The sequence below is a fragment of the Onychostoma macrolepis genome, chromosome 04 (assembly GCF_012432095.1).
Source record: "Onychostoma macrolepis isolate SWU-2019 chromosome 04, ASM1243209v1, whole genome shotgun sequence".
Taxonomy (NCBI): domain Eukaryota; kingdom Metazoa; phylum Chordata; class Actinopteri; order Cypriniformes; family Cyprinidae; genus Onychostoma; species Onychostoma macrolepis.
In genome coordinates, this window is record NC_081158.1 from 35557676 (window position 1) to 35578608 (window position 20933).

At 32.5% G+C, this 20933-nt stretch overlaps 1 protein-coding gene across 1 annotated transcript in view; it reads right to left on the minus strand.

Annotated features, from left to right (window-relative positions):
* Nucleotides 1–3428: 3428 nt before the first annotated feature.
* Nucleotides 3429–20933, minus strand: part of LOC131539683 (glutamate receptor ionotropic, kainate 2) — a 66448-nt gene continuing 48943 nt past the window's right edge. Inside the window, 6 exon segments of the mRNA XM_058774376.1 lie at nucleotides 3429–4437; nucleotides 5956–6206; nucleotides 9158–9383; nucleotides 11263–11480; nucleotides 12432–12550; nucleotides 17962–18185. Coding sequence (XP_058630359.1) covers nucleotides 4273–4437; nucleotides 5956–6206; nucleotides 9158–9383; nucleotides 11263–11480; nucleotides 12432–12550; nucleotides 17962–18185 — 1203 coding nt within the window. The 3' untranslated portion in view covers nucleotides 3429–4272.

The following is a 20933-nucleotide window of genomic DNA, read 5'->3' on the forward strand; positions in this document are numbered from 1 at the left end:
TTTTACAAGCATAACCTTTTAAATGTAATTTACAAATGATTAAATCGGCTACTATTAATATGAAGAATAAGCATAATTTGTGTTATTTTATTAGTTTGTAGTGCTTTTCTGTGTGTATAGTTAACTATCACTCTAATTACACACGTGTTTGTCATTAAAAATGAACTGATAACATCTCAGGCATCGCTTAGTGAAGTGAAACGAAGCTTTTCGCAACTCAACTAATTGCTTCGCAAAACGATTCACGAAGCGCACCTGCTGGTCAAATGATGTAATGCAACGAGAACACAACTCAAACATGTCTAATAAACAGTTACAAAGGTTTTCATCAAAGCGTGATCAAATGCAATCTGAAAATCCATAAATATTATTTAAAGTAAAGTATATGTATAGTGATTGTTTTGTGTGTTTTATGGGAGGACACAGCTAATCAGGCCAATTTAGAGACAATTAAATATCACACACACCTGTTTTTCTTTAAAACTGAACCGAAACTATAAAACTGACCCGAGATCAGTTAAAACATCGCAACGAAGCCTCGTTTGCTAAAAATCACGTGCCTTGGGCAGTTTGATACTCGCTCTGAATCGATTCGAAACAAAAGAGTCAAAGCTTCGAAGCTTCATGCAGCAGTGTTTCGAAAGGGTCCATGAAAATGTAATTATTTAGAAATAAATTTAAAGGGTTAATTTGATAATTTATTATCAGTATCAATCAGTGTATGACATGTATTATTAACAGGAGGATATAGTATATAAAATTGCAAAATAAATAATCATTCATCAATCAGTACTTTTTACTTTTAATACTTTAAAAACACGTTTTTAGTCCATTAAAAAACAAGTACCCCAGTAAAAGTACTATTAGGGTATCTGTACTTTTACTCAAGTACTTGATTTGTTTGCTTCCTCCACCTCTGCTGAGATCTGAAAGCGTGAATGTAGCGATGGGAGAAACGAACCTTTTCAAAGCTTCGAATCATTTGAAGTGATTCACTGTTTCGAATCATTCGAAACGCCGCACGCTGGTGACGTCTGCTGGTCAAACCTGTGTAAATGCAACACAAACTCAGGCCAAAGCGTGCATAAAAACAGCTTTCTTGAAAGTATATCACATTAAAAATGCAATTAAAAAAAAAAAAAAATCATTTAATATGAAGTGGCTGTGTTATATGTTTTTTTTATTTATTTATTGTTAATTTGCAGTGTTTTTGCGTTTGTGTGACTATCAAAATGAGTGTTACCTAGTATTTTTGTCTTGTTTTATAGTGTAAATATCTAAACAGTCTTGAATCAAGATGCATTTACTTGACAAGTTAATATATTAAGTCTTTTTTTCTAAAAAATAAAAATAAAAAAAATAAAATAAATATCACAGTTTTGTTAGTGTTTGCTTTAAACAAGCAAAAATATCTGCCAATGAAGTAAGAAAAATAATCTTAATTCAAAGGCTAAATAAGATTATTTTTCTTGCCCCATCGGCAGATATATTTTTGCTCGTTTTAAGCAAAAACTAACAATATTTGGATTTTCTTTTTCTTTTTTTCCAGAAAACAAGTATTAATATCTTAAGCCGGTTTACTTGCAAAATAAATGCACCTTGATTCAAGAATTTTTAGATATCTATACTAGAAAACAAGACAAAAATACTAAGTAAGAAAATAATTGTTTATTGACTTAAAGCAACAGACAGACTAAATGAACTTGAATAACTTAAGCAACAAGCAAATAATTCACAGTCTGCAATAAACGCAGAAGAACACACGCAAATGAACCACACGTTACACACGGTATAATCTTTTTTTATTACAAGATGAGCTTGAACAGTTCTCCACCCATGGTTCTCCCAAAGGTCCCTGTAGATTGAAGCCGATCTGGAGAAATCCTAGCGTTTGCTCAGTACAGTATTATACAGAAACTGGCCTTCAGATAAAACACAAACATCAGCACACTGAAACAGAACAAATAGAGGTGGTTTGGAGACGCTGCTTGTTCTCGATGGATGGACAGACGTGCATAAACGTGTGTCTGGAGCATCTAATGCCTGCTCCACCTACATTAGCTTCAGACACACCCATATAAAGATTTACTACAAAAATCGTCTGTACAAAAACTGCGCTTCCCTTTTTTTCTTGTTATAAATCTCTGTTGAATGAGTTGCTTGTGACAGACGGAATGGATGCTAGTAGAAAGGTTTCTAGAAAAGTTGAAGTTTATCTAAACGACAGAACTTTGGCTTGAGTCGTCGTGACGGACATCAGTTCATGGAGTTTACACTGCAAAAAATGATTTTCTTACTTAGTAATATATATATATATTAAAATTCTTGAATCACGATGCATTTACTTGACAAGTAAAATAACTTGCTTTCTAAAAAATATTATCAAAATTTAGTTAAAACAAGCAAAAATATCTGCCAATGAGGTAAAAAAAAAATCTTAATTCAAAGACTAAACCAGATTGTTTTGTTTTTTTTGCCCCATTGGCAGATATTTTTGCTTGTTTTAAGCAAAAACTAACTAAATTTTGATTTTTTTTTTTTACTTGTAAATTTATCGATTCAAGATTTTTTTTTTTTTTTAGATATTTATACTAGAAAACAAGACAAAAAATACTAAGTAAAAAAAAATAATTTGCAGTGATATTGCTGCCTTCAAGTCAGAAGTTATGTTGTAATAATTATTGTCGTGAGAGATATGATTTTTTTCGCGCTCTGACTTTCCAGGTTTAAAGAAATGATTTTGCAAGCTTGCGCTGATCATAATTAATTAATTTGTTGGCATCATTTTGTTTTCTGCTAATGGAAACAACACAGCTTTCCAGATTTAGCCAATATGATCTCACAGCAATTCATACATATTTGACAAGGTGGCTAATTTATACAAATTTATACGACCTCACTCGCACGAATTCATGCGATTTGTGAAAAATCACACTTATTTTACGAGGTAGCAAATTCGGAGGGATTTGTACGAAGGAATTTGACCTAACCCCGCCAATAAACTTAACCGTCACAGAAATCGTACAAATGATACGAGTGAGGTCGTACGAATTGGCCGTAACATTCTCTAAACGTTCTCTAAAAGCTATTTTTAGTTTTTATAACCAAAAACAAACATTCTGGGAACCGAAAGTAGTTAGTCATCTGGATTCAGTTTTTTTCCATTTAAATATTTATGGACTCCTTTTTAATGGTTAAATTAAATTGTATTAGTCAGAAAGCATGCATAATTAATTAAAATCATGTAACTGCAATTGCAAACATCAATTTTAACAAAAAATTACATTTTTAGGGCCCTGTTCACGTTCTGTTTTATTGTTACCAAATTCTGTTTTAGCATGTCTAATTATTAGAAAGCATAAAAACAAATTAATTAACATTTATTTTTACAATAGCCGCATGAAAGGGCTATTGTAAAATAACCCACAGATATTCTGTGTTGTGTATTTAAATTTTTCTGGTTATCAAATGAAGGCATAAAACATTCACTGAATTTAACTTCTAATCATTTGAAAATTAAACAACCTTTCTTTTTTGGGAATAACAAAAGGGGTTTACAATTAAAATGGAAGCATGGAATAAATATTGTGTGATTATTCTTTAAAAAAATGTATTAAAAATGATTTAAAAACTTATTTTAAAGTTTTAATAATTTTATAAGTAGTAGTAGTAGTAGTACATATGCACATTCTACTGCACAACAGTAATAGGCTTATATTTCTGTCACAATTTCTTCAAGTTAAACCAAACCTTTATTTTGAAGGGTTGCCATGGCTAACATGCCAAGAATGTTCAGAAATTGTAAACCGAGACATAACTTTTTATAAATAAATGGAATTAGTTTTATATTGAATTGATTTTATATTTTATATTGAATTGAGAAGATGTGATGGGATGAATAGCTCAATCATCCAAAAAAGTTAAATCTAGACCCCCCACCACCCCCCGGCAAATGCATTTTCAAATCAGAGTTTGCAATGTTGTGATTCATGTGGAGCAGGCTGGTTTAGTTCATGACTCCTTATTGAAGAATATGGAGAAAATGAACAATGCTCTTGAAGGCAGCAATAAAGGCGGCATATGAGGAAAACGGATGGGTTTGAAACATTGACCTATTTTCACAGGGAAAACAGAGAAAAGCAACGTGAAATGAGAGCAGAAGTGATCGAGTGCTGCTCTGTGAGGGATGTAGTTCTAAATCGCTCACGAATCCAGATTTCCACAGGAAACATCTTCGTGTCCGTCATTTGGACGAGAGTCACAGGAGAGGCGTCACGCCATGGTCTCTTTCCCCGGGAGCCTCCTGTCGTTAAAGGTATGCATGTTAATCACCTCCTCTGTTTTGACGATGGCGGGCGGCTGGGGTTTCTGTTTCCGCCGCCGCTGGCATTTCAGAGACACCCTGAGCTCCTCCACCATCGCGCTGCAGAACGAGCGCTGCGCACAGAAGAGCAAATCACAGACACGTGTTGATTTCCTTTCAGTCCTAGTCTTTTCTAATTTATACAAATACATACGTCTGCTTGAAAACCAGGCCCTGTCGGTGGCATAAATGTCCAGATGTCCAGACGAAATTGTAAGGTAACTCAAATTTTCCTAAAATAACTTATTCTTCTGTAAAAATGTTAGGTTTAAAATCCAAATAGTCATTTTAGTTTTTTTGAATGCTGTTCTATATGATGAACTATATTCGTTATTTTATTTTCAATGAATGATGAATTAAATTTTAGACTGTTTCTTGAATAAACCCAAAGACCAGTGCTATTTTATTATAATTTAAATATTATATTATTTATTAATATTTTGAATTAGGTTTTATTTTTATATATATATTTTATTTTCATTTTAATTGTAGTTAAAGCTTTAGTCATTTTATTGTTTGTTTTTGTCATTTTTTTTGTAGTTTTTAAATGTCTATCGAGTTTCTATTAATATTTATTTCATGTTTTTTTTAAATTAATATTTTTGATTAGGTTTTTTTTTCCCATTTTCCCATTTCATTTAAATCTTAGTTAAAGCTTTAGTCATTTTATGTTTGTCATTTTTTGTCATTTTTAAAATATGTCTATATATATATTTAATTTATTTAAATATTTTATATTTTCCGTTTTCATTTTAATTTAATTTGAAGTTTTAGTAATTTTATTGTGATTTTTGTCAATTTTTGTAGTTTCTAAACTGTCTGTATAGTTTTTTAAATATTTATTTCATGTTTTATTTGTTTTAATATTTTTAATACATTTTTTTTACATTTTCCTTTTTCATTTTAATCTTAGTTAAAGCTTTATTCATGTTATGTGTCTTTTTAATTTTTAAAATGTCTATATAGTTTTATACATTTTTATTTAATTTTTTAGTTTTTATTAATATTTAAAATTTTTCAGTTTTTAATTTTTATATTTTCCTTTTTATTTAAATTTTTTTTTTCCATTTTTTTGTTCGTTTTAGTCATTTTATTGTGTTTTCATTATTTTTAGTTGTTGTTGTTTTTAAAAAAAATATGTACATATAGTTTTTATTCTTTTTTTCCCCCAGTTTAATTCAATTGTAAAGCATTTCTATAAAAACTCATCATATACTCCAAGAGAAAACATTACCCTGTTAATATGGATGATATTTAGGTTTGAGCATTGAATACAGATACAGATTTAACTGCTATGGTCTTCTTTTCTAAAACGACAAGTGGTTATATATGGATTCTTAATAATATTTTGTATCCAACATTCTTCATTCTTTGAAGCAGATGTATTTATTTGTATAAGTTAAATATAGATTAATCCTTTTTAAAACTACTGAAGTGTTTCAGTCAAGAGCAGTGAGTGGTTTTCTCATTAATAACAGTAATGACAGACAGCAGCAGGTTTATTAGGCTGCTGTCACTTTAAGACCTAATGTACTATAGTATTTGTCCGATAAAGCCATGGAAGAGAGACCTCTGGTGTTTGCGTCTGATACCTTCTCGATCTGCGCATTCTGTTTGGATTTGTACAGCACCTCGCCGACGGCCACGAACACGGACAGCACCAGGCCGGCGGCGAGGACGATGAAGATGCCGCCGATGTTCTGCACGCCGAGGGCGCTGGCCTCCTTACTCTCCTCCTCCGGACAGCCGTTCCCTCTCCACCACTTCTCCTTCATCATGTGCAGCTTGCCCTCCTCCTGCAGCTGCAGGATGGCGATGGTGATCTTGTCCCGATACGGCGAGCCTGAGGGACAACCATGGGACAGGTGAGAAGCAGTAGGGCTGCGTCACAAATCCGTCATTAACGTCCACTTGAACTGACCTACAGAGGGGTTACACCATTTACATTCAGCTTCAAACTATTCTAGTTTGACATTACGCCACTGATGGGGCCTAATTTGCACAATTACCAATTTTTTGTTAAATAAGAAACTTAGAAATTATGAAGCTCAAAGTTTTTGTTTTTTCATCTTTAAAAATGGTATTTAAAATCCTTCTAATCTTGTGAATGCTGTTCTAGTTGATGAACAATATTCATTACAGTTATTTTATTTGTATATTTCCAGTGAATAACAACTTTAACTGAGATACTGTTATGGTTTTTATTAATACTTATTATTATTCCTAATAATAATTAGTTGTTATCATTTTTATTTTATAATTAAATTTTAGTAGTTTTTTGTCTGTATAGGTTTTTATTCATTCTTATTTAATGTTTTTAACGTTTTTATTAATATTTTGAATTAGTTGTATTTCAGTTTTATATTCATTTTATATTCATATTCATTTTAATTTTAGGTAAAGTTTTGTTTTTAAATATGTCTTATTTTATTTATTTCTTTATTTAAATTTAATTTATAATTTATTTTATTTACTTCAGTTTTTATTAATATTTTGAATGTTTTATTTTATAGTTTCCTTCTTTGTTTTAACTTAATTATTTAAAGTTTTAGTCATTTATTGTGCTCTTGTCATTTTTAGTAGTTTTAATGTCATGCCATTTTTATTTCATGCTTTTTAGATCGTATTAACACTTTGAATTAGTTTTTATTTTTCTATTTTCTTTTTTCCCTTTTAATTTAGTTGAAGTTTTATTCATTTTATTGTGCGTTTTCATTTTTAGTAGTTTTTGTTAACATTCATTTCAGTATTTTAGTTATTTTCATACAGTTCATACAGTTAAACTTAATTAAAATGAGAAATGATGCCTTGGCAACTAGCTGGAAAAAAAAGTTGTTCTTTAATATTTGATTTTATTTCACTTAATGATCATTTTATTCAAATAATGAAAATGTTCCTCTTTTATGGTTTTAATTTGAGTTAACTATAATAACACTTTTTTTAAAGAATGTCTATTTAAACATTTATTGTGTTTAAACACTTTCATTTTCAGTTCCTTTCTGTAACCACTAAATAAATAAATGCAAGCAAATAAATTAATACGTAAATAAATAAGGGACGAGTCTAGATTATCTTCTGTGCTAATCAACACAAACGCTGCTGATGGAGCTTCAATCCCGAACATCCTTTAATATCTCCAGTCCTCATTCACACATCATTATATACGAGCTGTATTCTTTCATAAAGCACTGATGTTATTCCAGGAATATGTATTTAGTCCTCCAGTGGATCAGCAGCATCTCGCAGAATGAGTCACTCGTCTCAATTCAAGGCCTGTTATTCTGAATGACGTGTGTGTGCGGATAACAGGATTACACAGATGGGAGGCAGAAACACGGAGGATTTGTGCAGATAAAGATGGATAAATATTTCCCTTTTTATTTCCTCCTCCCACACAGAACTGCGCTCGGATTTCTATAAAGCGCACAGATCCTCTGCTGTCTCCTTCAGAAGAGAAGAGGAGACTCATGGGAAATGAAACTACTACAGATGCTCACCAGAAGAACAGACAGGAGGAGGAGACGGACAGGTTTGAAAACATACTAATATATATATATATATATATATATATATATAGTATATACTGTATATATAGTTCCCCCAAAAAACTAATTTTTAAAAAAAATTAAGATTCCTCAAAAATTATCTTTCTATTTTCCATTCAAAAGCAATTATGAGGGAATGATGACAGAGTTTTAATTTTTTGGTTTAATAAATATTTTTACATTATTAAATAAATAATGAGATGAATATTATGGCGAAGACTGATATAAATACAGTAAATGAAGCCTAATGACATCTTACTGTTGCAAATAATAAAATACTTATTAATAAAATAAAAATAATAATTTTCCTCCTTTTTTCATGAAATAATTTAACTTGTCCCATCTGGCTCAAGATGTGAGACTTGTTTTATCATTTAATTTGCATTAATTACACTTCAATATATTTATTTCTATATAAATATTTTAACATGTTCCATATTTAAAGTAGAAAATATTATTTTAATGACTAATTGTAAATTTAAGGGGATCTTGTTTCTTGCTTCATCACTGCTTTGGCATAGAATAATAATAAAATACTAATAATAGCAAGAGTAACTGTTAATGATAGTACATCCAAAAATGAAAGTCTCTCATTATTTGAAAATGAAATTTGAGTGTTAAATAAAAACAGTGTTCAGAAGATATAATAACCAGGCTTATTATCATTAACTAAAACCACAATAAAACATTTTCGTTACTTGAAATAAAATAAACTAAAACATTGTTGTTTTAAATAACTAAAAATGAAAATTAATGCAAATTTTATGGGCATATAAAAACCTTACACAAAAATTACCAAAACATTAATTAAAATTAAAATAACGTCAGAACATTTTAAATAAAAATGAAGTCTCATTAAAATTATATTATCTCAATGATAGCCCTCTGAAAATCACTCTAAATAAACACAATAAACACTCATATGTTTCTACAGGAGAAATCAGTCAGCTCTTCATCATCTGTTACAGATCTCCATGGCGACAGGTTTATAATGATGGGATGCTGATGCTTAGATCATGTTGTTGTGCAGATATAAGAGTGAATGTCTGACTGACAATGTAGATGTGTGTTTGTATAAGTTTCATGATTTTAATTAATTAGACATGCTTTTTGATGAATAAAATTTAATCCAACCACCCAAAAGGAGTCGAGAAAATTAAAATGGAAAAAAACGCAATGCAGAAAAATTAAAATGGAAAAAATGGAATTTGGAAAAAAATAAAACGGGTTTCATAGGGTCCTATTTTACCCATGGGCGTCCCCACGCCGTACGCCTTGGAGTCGATCAGTCCGCCGATCTGCGTCAGGTTGCAGTTGCGCTGCGTGACGAACTCGATGGCGGTGGACTCCATCAGGAAGGCGTAGTCGGACGTCAGCACACGATGGATGCCCTCCTCCACGCTCTTCACTATCACCGACTGACGCCGGCTGTTCATGAACTCCCACATCTTATCATACGTCGAGATCTTGCTTTTCTGCAGTGGAGACGTAAAGGTTAGGATGCAACCGGACAGGAATTCAACTGAAAAGACTAATAATCAGAAATATTGATTTGACTGCACTGATACACTGATATCAGATGAGAACAAAACTATGAGTTGTGTAATGAGCTGCTTTAGCTGAAACTGAAGCAGTTTCATAGCTGATGAAATTTGAACTGAATCATTCTGAATAATGACTCTGTTGTCTTCGGTAGAGCTAATTTATCTTGGTTGATGTCCCAAAAACCTTCAAATTGGCTGTTATTAAGCCTCTCATTAAAAAACCACAACTTGACCCAAAAGAATTAGTTAATTACAGACCGATCTCAAATCTCCCTTTTCTGTCAAAGATACTAGAAAAGGTAGTATACTTACTACTATGTTCCTTTTTAGAGAAAAATGGTATCTATGAGGTTTTAGTCAGGATTTAAACCTTTCGTAGTACTGAGACTGCTCTCATTAGAGTTACAAATGACCTGCTCTTATCACCTGATCGAGGTTGTATCTCTTTATTAGTGCAACTGGATCTTAGTGCCGTGTTCGACACTATCGACCACAACATTCTTTTGAATAGACTACAAAACTTTGTTGGCATTAGTGGAAGTGCATTAGCATGGTTCAAATTGTATCTGACCGCCATCAGTTCGTAGCAGTGAATGAAGAGGTATCATATCGATCACAAGTGCAGTATGGAGTACCTCAAGGCTCAGTACTAGGACCGTTACTTTTCACGCTTTATATGTTACCCTTGGGAGATATTATTAGGAAACATGTTGTTAGCTTTCACTGTTTTGCTGATGATACTCAGCTCTATATTTCTTTGTGTCCTGATGAAACATACCAATTTGCAAAAATAACGGAATGCGTAGTTGATATAAAAAACTGGATGACGAGTAATTTCTTACTGCTAAATTCAGAAAAAACAGAGGTTTTAATTATCAGACCTAAAACCTCCGCATGTAATAACCTAGAACACTATCTAACACTTGATGGCTGCTCTGTCAATTCTTCTTCATCAGTCAGGAACCTAGGTGTGCTGTTCGATAGCAATCTTTCCTTTGACAGCCACGTTTCTAGCATTTGTAAAACCGCAAAAATATATTTTTTCCATCTTAAAAATATATCTAAATTACGACCTATGCTCTTGATGTCAAATGCAGAAATGTTAATTCATGCGTTTATGACCTCAAGGTTAGACTATTGTAATGCTTTATTGGGTGGTTGTTCTGCACGCTTGATCAACAAACTACAGTTAGTCCAAAATGCAGCAGCTAGAGTCCTTACTAGAACCAGGAAATATGACCATATTAGCCCGGTTCTGTCAACACTGCACTGGCTCCCTATTAAACATCATATAGATTTTAAAATCTTGCTAATTACCTATAAAGCCCTGAATGATTTAGCTCCTCAAAACCTGAGCGGGCTCAAATTGCATTATTGCATCCGCTGTGTTCTCAAAACTCCGGCCGTTTGATAATACCTAGAATATCAAAATCGACTGCGGGCGGCAGATCCTTTTCCTATTTAGCACCCAAACTCTGGAACAATCTACCTAACACTGTTCGGGAGGCAGACACACTCTGTCAGTTTAAATCTAGATTAAAGACCCATCTCTTTAGCCTGGCTTACACATAACACACTAATACATTTCTATTATTCAAATCTTTGACACAATCAGTAATGTGTAAAGCACTATATAAAAAAAGGTGAAAGGTGACTTTATAGCATAAAAATAAATTGTTTCATTGAATCATTCTTAATAATAACACTGTTATTTTCCTCTTTGTTCCAGTGAAGCTGCTTTGAAACATCTGAACTGTATAAAGCACTGTAAAATCTGAGGTGAAAAGCAGATTGAGAACGCCTGCAGTACCTTAAAGAAGGTCATGGTGGCGCCGTCCTCCACCACGCCGTACAGGATCTTGGTTTGCTTGGCCAGATCGTCGGCCGAGTCGATGGGTGACTCCATGCGCTCCACTGTCAGGAAGGCGGCCAGGTTTGCGGTGTAGGACGAGATGATGATGAGGGTGAAGAACCACCAGATTCCTCCCACGATCCTGGTGGACAGAGCCTTGGGCATCAGCTCCGACCCTGAGGACCATCAATCAACAGATGAACCCTTCTGCACCAAGCTGAGTCACTTTTTCCATCATTTACGCTACCAGTCAAACTTTTCTGAACAGTAAGATTTTTAATGTTTTTTAAGAAGTCTCTTCTGCTCACCAAGCCTGCATTTATTTGATCCAAAATACAGCAAAAGCAGTAATATTCTGAAATATTTTTACTATTTAAAATAACTGCTTTCTATTTGAATATATTTTAAAATGTAATTTATTCCTGTGATTTTCAAAGCTGAATTTATAGCATCATTACTCCAGTCACATGATCTTTTACAAATCATTGCATTTTAAAATCAACTTCTAAATGTCTGTTCAGTGGTCCCTATTACATGACACTAATTTGATTTGCGGTGCTTCTAATTAAGTGGTAAAAAGCAGTTGCGAATGTTGTACCAAATAAATATCACCACCACTCATCTTTGCACCAATAAAACGTGCAACACCTTTTTTTTCTACCAAATTATACAGTATGTGTCCCTGCAGCACAAAAGCAGTCATAAGCAGCACAGGTATATTTGTAGCAATAACCAACAATACATTGCATGGGTCAAAATTTTTCTTTTATGCCAAAAATCATTACGATATTAAGTAAAGATCATGTTCCATTATTTTGTAAATTTCCTACTGTAAATATATAAAAACTTCATTTTTGATTAGTAATATGCATTGCTAAGAACTTCATTTGAACAACTTTAAAGGCGATTTTTTTCAATATTTAGATTTCTTTGCACCCTCAGATTCCAGATTTCAGCCAAATATTGTCCTATCATTTAAAAAAATCGACCCTTATGACTCCAGGATCACACATGTAATATATCTGATTATTATATTAATTTGGTTTCCGTGACCTCTCTGAAGTGTGGGTATTGGATCAGTAGCAGCTGTGCTCCAGCAGGAGGCACTGAGACGATAACAAACTCACCTTGACGCATGAGAGCGCCGACGCCGAACCAGAAGCTGTTTAACAGCGTGAAGTTATTCTCCACCACGTCTGACTCTGGGTTACAGGGATGAGGGTTATACCACTCGTACGGACTGAACCTGAGCGCAGAACAAGAGCACAGACTGATGCATTCACTGCCACAGCACACACACACACAATATCTCTCACATAAACACACACTCATCAACACTGAGAACAAACATTAAGACACTAAAGGCAAGACATTACAGGCAAAACCGGTGAGTTTTTGTAGTTAATTAATATTACTCAGTACTTAAATGTATAATTACACTGTAACAAGGACACCAAACCAAAAAGTTTTTATCTCCACTTCAGCAGCACTTACATTCACCAAAACTTAGTTTTATTTCTATCTACACTGCTGCTCAAAAGTTTGGGATCAGTAAGATTTTTAATGTTTTTAAGGGAGTCTCTTCTGCTCATTAAGGCTGTATTTATTTGATCATAAATACAGGAAAAACAGTAATATTGTGAAATCTTATTGCAATTTCTAATATTGGTTTCCTGTTTTAATATACTTTAAAATAGAATTTATTTCTGTGACGCAGCGCTGTATTTTCAGCATCATAACTCCAGACTTCAGAGTCACATGATCCTTCAGAAATCATTCTAATATGCTGATTTATTATCAGTGTTCAAACTGTTGTGCTGCTTCATATTGATTTTGGGAACGTGATACTTTGATGAATACAAAGTTAAAAAGAGCAGCATTTGTTCAGAATAGAAATCTTTTCTAACAATGTAAGTCTTTACTATGACTTTTTATTCATTTAACACATCCCTCCTGAATAAAAGGCATTAATTTCTTTAAAAAATAAATTAAAAAAGAAAGAAAAAATGTACTGACCCCAAACTTTTGAATAGCATTGTATATTATAAGACAAAATATATTTTTTAAATAAACGCTGTTCTTTTTAACTTTTTATTAATCAGAGAATCCTAAAAAAAAAAAATCACAGGTCCCCAAAAAAATATGAAGCAGCACAACGGTTTCCAACATTGATTATAAATCAGCATATTATTATGATTTCTGAAGATCATGTGACTCTGAAGACTGGAGTAATGATGCTGAAAATACAGCTGCGCATCACAGAAATAAATTACATTTTAAAGTATATCAAAATAGAAAACTGTTATTTTAAATTGCAATAATATTTCACAAAATAACAGTTTTTTTTTTGTATTTTTGATCAAATAGCAGACGAGCTATTTGAATGAGGAGAAGAAACTTCTTTAAAAACATTAAAAATCTTACTGATCCCACACTTTTGAGCAGCAGTGTATATTCTGAAGGTTTTTACTGTGGGGTTTGTTTGTATATAAAACACACTGATTTATACAACATTTTGCTCCTAAAAACATAGTGAAAATTGATTTTTCTGTATGCTGACAGTATTTTCTGTCAATAAAATCAAACAATTATGGATCTGGTTTTATCCAATGTTCCCATTTAAGTTTTGAAAATGTATGCAAAGTAGTGCATATTTAATTTATTAATGCTTCATTTGCATATTTAAATATAACATTTCAGATAACTTGTAGTACCAAATAATTATTTTAATGTACTGCTATTAATCAACTGGGTGAGCAGTGACATTTATTAGTTCAACATTTTAACAATATTCACCGGTAGTGTCTTGCCTTAAACACAGACGATTGATTGTAAAGCATTTGTGACACTTTTTCATCTCAGTAGATTATTTATATCCAAAATCCAACCATCAATCTGCCGTTCATGACGTCACCAGCTGAATACAGTAATCAAGTATTAACACATTCTGCTTGGATTCTGCTGATATCTGCTGATAAACAGCCACATTTACATTGTTCTCTGATCACCACAGATAAGGACATCAATGAGGCGTTAAAGACACAATAACTCTGTATTTTCTGATCTACTAGTGCTGTTTTTAGTCAAACAAATCATGCATCTGGTTTTGTGTGTCTTTCTGTCTGTGTGTGTGTGTGTGTGTGTGTGTGTGTGTGTAATTCTAGTTCCCAGACTGTATCTGGCAGGTAAGGTCACAGCAGAACTATCATCACACAAGAGCTCATGTTCAGAATAATAAAACATGTGTGTGTGTGTGTGTGTGTGTACGTGCATGTGTGCACATGCACGTGTTTAGGCAAAATTCACCAATATGTAGGTAAATATTTGAGCTATATATATTTAATTTTCTTGTCACCAAATATCAAAATATTTGACTGTAAATAATGTGGTGTTGCCATTTTTTTTTAGATTTTACTAACATTAAATTTTTCTTGCCACTAAATATAAAATATTGACTAAATAATGTCATGTGGTAAAATTGTATTTATATTCTATATATATTTTCTTGCCACTACATTTAAATAATGTGGCATGGTGCAATAATATTGATATTTTATATATATTTTAGTTTTCATTTTAATAACCTAATGAGCCTTTTTCTACTATAAAGAACCTTTAGTGCAATAAAAGGTTCAGTGGATGTTAAAGGTTCTTCATGGAGTCATAGATGCCAATAAAGAACGTTTATTTTTAAATAAAGAAAAAATCAGAATAAGAAAATTCTGAATTATATGAATCAAAGTTATGCTGTAAAATGATTATCAAATATGTGATATTTTGCATTATTTCTATGTGACAAATCAAGTGTATATAAATGTATGTGACTGATTATTGAATGCTAAATAAAGCCGACCGCATGTGTGTGTTTGTGTAGAGCTTGAGGAACATCTCTATGTGCGTTCTGGGATTTGTAAAATCTCTTCTGTGAGTTTAGAGGTAAATTGGGGCTTTTCTAATCAATACAGCAGTTGAAATGTCAATATTCCAATTATAGAGCAGAAGAAGACACCGTGAGCGGAAACATGATTACGCTGAAATCATCCAGAACACTTACCCAGAATGCCTCACAATCACACTCACTGTGCATATTCCAATCTAACTTAGGTGACAGTCGTGGCTTTTCTTTCGTATCATGTGGCCGGTAACATTAAACATCGACGCCGAGCTTAAACAAACGCTTTACATCAGCACTTGTTCGTTTGATTCAGAGCCGTTCCTGCTCCGTAAACGGAGCCTGATTGATTTCCGAGGATTTCCAATTAATACAACTGAGTCTGGAGACTCCTGTGAGACGTGGCCATAAACGCTGAGAGAGATATTAAAGCAGGACAGAGAGATATTACAGTGAGACAGATATTAGAGAGGATGAAGGGGAAGTAACTGAGAAAGTAATTATGTGTCAACAGAACATCACAGACACACGATCAGGAAACGCTGCCATTCGTCTCTATATTCTGGAGAATTTACAGCATACTGAACCTAATCACATCGTTTGATTTGACTCTGTTTTTAATTGTAAAAATTAAACATTTTATCATTTCCCTCAGAATATCAACCTATTGCATGTTCTCAGACATCACTGCATTTTAATGCACAATAAATTCTTGCTTTTATTGAAATTTGTATTTTATTATATTTGCACTCAAGCTCAATATTTCAAGCTCAATTAAGTCCAATATGGAAGGAATAAGTGATCAGAATTTAGTTTTTACAAAATAATTTTTACAGATTTTCTTCTTGCCACTAAATACAAAACTATTGACTGTGGTGCAATGTTATTTATATTTTGTAAATACTGATTTTTTTGAGAGCAGCCTCACCTCGGCCAGATCTTCTGGAATCTGCCACTGGCTCTGATGTCTCTATAGTTGTTAAACATGAGATATAATTAGTTTTGGGTAAATATAACGGGCAGTGTTTGATCTCATTAATCTGTTATTTGTACCAGAGAAAATAGTTTTGGCAGAGGGCAAAATCTCATCACGTTATGTTTTATATAACTTCAATGCTGTATATCAGAGCGCTGCCTTTGTACTTTTGACTGAATTGCCTAGTAACGTTTATGATGGCTGTTGTTGTTTATTAAATATTATTATTCAAAGAATAATTTTTTTTATTTTTTTATAAATGGTAGTATTTAATAATATGATTTGGTATTGAGAAGCGGTCTGTGTTTAGTTACATTGTTTCCGCCATTAGATGGCGACAAGAGACCGTTTCATGAGTGAGTCAGCAGTAACGACTTTTATAACTGAAAGAGACTGAAACAGGACTGAAACAAGCAAGCTATTTTTACTTTAAACAACAGCTTTTAAGATGCAGCGCGGTGACCAGAAATCACCCTTAACAGATGAAAGGATAGTACGACAAAGATATTGCTTTCCGCAGCGGACATTAAAACTAATGTTTTATTGTGAATATGAGACTGATCTGAAGAATGAATGAAGGTAATCACATTCGCTCAGTCAATCTGTCTCTCATAATGCTCTACTACACCACATAATACACCGCTTTTAATACAATAATACAGTAATGCAACTCAGTGTTCCTTCGTTACTAGTTCTAAAGTGACGTTTTGGAATTAGTAACGGAGGCTTGGAGTCAGCTGTTAAACTGTCAACTTTAGATTTGAATCCGTGGGGGAAGGAAGTAATTCCGCACAAAAGAGGGCTTTTAAAGACACTCCATTGTTGTTTATGTATTTAGACACTTGTGCCGTCAAACTGTTGTATAAATGCAATATGCTGATAGAAAGTGATATCCCATGGCTACTTCTGTGTGATATAATTTTCCTTGCTACTAAATATAAAAATATTGACTATTAATAATGTGGTGTGCTGCAATTATATGTACATTTACATTTTTAAACAATTTTCTTGCCACTAAATGTAAAAAATATTGGCTTTAATATTGCTAATATATATTATGCTTATGCTCCTCTATTATAAATTGCATTGGATAAGAGCATCTGCTAAATGCATAAATGTAAATAATGTGGTGTGTTGCAATTACATTTATATTTTACATTATTTTTCTTCCAACTAAATACAAAAGTATTTAGTGCAATAATACCCAAGTTAAAAAAAAATTACACTTCCATAATGTACTTAGTGCTCTATTTTGCGCACTAATTTTATACTTAATATACTAAAAATGATTCTTCAGTACTTCTTAAGATAATCTTAAGAACATCTAAGTGTACTCAACTGTGCTATTTTGGGACACCAAGAATATGAACTAAAATGCACTTTTAACATATTATCTCTGTATTTAATTACCACATGTAGTACACTTGAATACACTAGTCCACTACAAGTGGTGACTAAATACATTTTTTAAATACAGAAATAGTATGTTAGAAGCGCATTTTAGTTCATTTTCATGGTGTCCCAAAATAGCACAGTTGAGTACACTAAGTTTATCTTAACAAAATTAGTGCGTGAAAATAGAGCACTTTAAGTACAATATGCAAATGTACTTTTTTTTACCTGGATAGTTAGGGTTAGGGTTAGGATAATGTTATGGGTTGTTTATTTTTTCTTCTTATTATAATTTTATTAAATTGCAGAGATTTTCAGGCACAAATGGCCACGTTTCCTGAGAGCGAGGATGAAGACGGACGAATGGTCAAACACGCGCGCGAAGGTCACATGTTACCTGGCTATGACAAACAGCACACAACTGACACCCAAGCAAGCCAGTAGAATATACATCCAGATATCAGGGGACAGAGGGTTGAGGAAGGAGAAGACGCCGGGGTTGGTGCCGTTGGGTTTGCGGTAGAGGATGCTGATGCCCAGGGTCATGAAGGGTTTGGAGAAGTCAATCACCTTCTCTCGGACGTATGTGATGGTCAGCGGAGCCACGGCCAGGTCTGCTTTCTGTCAATCATAACACAACAGACCAATCAGCACAGAAAGATCTATCAGGTGACGCTTTTTAGCTGCATATCCAGCCAAAAGATTCAAATGAATCAGTTCGTCAACTCTGAATCATTTGTGATTCCTCTAGAGTTTAAATTGAACAAGTTGACATGTATTCACATTAGGGCTGTCAAGCTATTAAAATGTTTTAATCTAATTCATTTAGTGCTGTCAAACAATTAATTGCGATTAATTGCATCCAAAATAAAAGTTTTTGTTTACATAATATATGTATGTGTGCTGTGTATATTTATTATGTACTGTATATATAAATACACACACATGCATGTATATATTTCAGAAAAATATGTTATGTTTATTAAATTAATTACATGATGTGCTGATTAATTCGTTACTCCGCAAAAGATCATTTAAAGTCAATATTGTGTTAAATGAGAAAAGCATGACAGACATTACAAAAAATTGCTTTAGAAAAATATTTTGATTCAACATTGCATAAAATGATAACAAAGTGTTTTTTAAATGAACATCAAAACATGAAAAAAAAGAAGAAAAAAAAGAAATTATACTTTAAATATAAAAGTAAAAGCACCAGTTGGTGGCGAATCAATGTCTTAATGAATCATTTATTCAATGGATTTGTTTAAATGGCTGATTTGATAACTGAATCATTCACTCACTTGATTTGTTCAAACAGCTGATTCATTCAGAAATGAGGCAAGTGACTGTCGAATCAGTCATTAAAACAGTAGATTTGATCAGAAATTAAGCACACAACTGTCTTTATGAATGGATCACTGAATCATTCACTTACTCATTTCGTTCAAACGTCTGATTCATTTAGGAAACGAAGCAAGCAACTGTCTTTATGAATGAGTGACTGAATCATTCACTCACTCACTTGATTAGATAAAAAACACCATTTCATGCGTAAATCATTTTAACGCCATTTTTTAATCTCACCAAATTAACACGACACCATTTTTACTTAAGCTGTCTGAAACAGGACAGGCACTCACTATAGGGTTATTATCAAGAACTAAAACTGTCAAAAACATTTTTAAATTGAGATAAAGCTGAAATAGATGAAGTTACAATTAAAATGAATTAAAATTAAAAATACTTCTGAAAAAGCATTTCGTGCTTGTAAGACTAAGATGGGTGAAAAACAGGAAATGTTGCATCTTTTGCTAAATTCATACATATTCAAGGCCTAATTTCTATATTTTAGATTTATATAAAATATTAGATGAAAAACTAACTGAAATAAATTGTGCTAAAAATTAAATGAGCACTAAAATTGCTAAATGGAAATAAATAACAACTAAAACTAAATAAATAATAAAAACGACTAAAACAAAACAAAATGACTAATAATTAAACTAGAATTAAAATAAACTAAAAATATAAAAATAAAAGCAAATTCAAAATATTATTTAAAAAAATAATAGTAAAAGATAAAACTTTTTTTTTTTTTTTAAATATAAAAATAACACTGGTGCTCTCCATAACTGGCGACATCTCTGTTTGAAAACCTGGAATTGCAGTTGTGTGCGGAATTATCTTAATGCGTGGGGTTGTGAGTTGGCACGGCTTCAGTGTGGATGAATCTAATGTTTACTGTACTTCGCAAATCACAGATTCTAGCTTACGTCTTGGAATATATGACCCAAATAAAACTTTTCACCGTATATTGTCATCTGAACAAGTAACAAGTCTGCCACATTTGTTCTGACCAACTGAGGAAAAAAGAATTCCAATAAATCGCGCTTCCAATGGTGATTAAATCGAAAGATTGGTTAGCTCATACCACATCTAACCGTGCAAATTATTATTATTGTTATACTTTATTCTCAAATTAACAACATCAGCATTGCGTCACTATGAGTATAGTGTGTATTAGCGTGCAGATTTCAATTTCTGTACAGTCTAATCATGCCATTCGAATTTCATATTAAGAAATTATTTTAACCCAAAAAGCAAACTATGCTCCCTTCGAGCTGGTTTTCTTTAAAATACAAATCTTGTGTAATCCCAGGCTATCTGTAATCAGAAGCACATTTAAAACTGGAATATAATTTAATTTCATTCACACGTGTTTCATATAAACACAATCATTTCTGGATTACAATCCGCCATCAAAATGATACATTTAATAATTCCAGCTGCTGTGAGAAAAGGCTATATATGATCTGCAGGATCCTTACATGTGATAGCCTAGTAGCCGGGAAAACTTCTTTATGTTTACAGGCGTGATGTAATGACGCAGTGCCATGCTCGAATTTCCCGCGAAAACTTACCCGTACCACTCAAATTAGAAAACATTATTATAAGCTAACCGTTGTGAATCGGGCTAAAGTAAGGCAATAGTTTTGAACACTGCCTGGTTACGGATTGCAGCTTTAATTAAAACAAAAAATTTGTGTCAGTTGAAATAAAGCTGAAATAAAATTGAAATTAGATTACAAACTTAATGAAATTTAGAAATGGCAAGTAACTGAAATAAATTGAAGCACTAAAATTTCTAACTAGAAACAAATAAAGACTAAAACTGAACTATACTGAAAGTATAGTAAATTAAATCTACAGATAAATACTAATAAAAATAACAAAAGCGTGTAACAAAATGACTAAAAATTAAACTAGAATTAAAACTAAATGAAAATTAGATATGTTGCTAAAATAAATTGAGGCACTGAAATTACTAACCGGAAATCAATAAAAACTTAAACTAAAATAAAAATA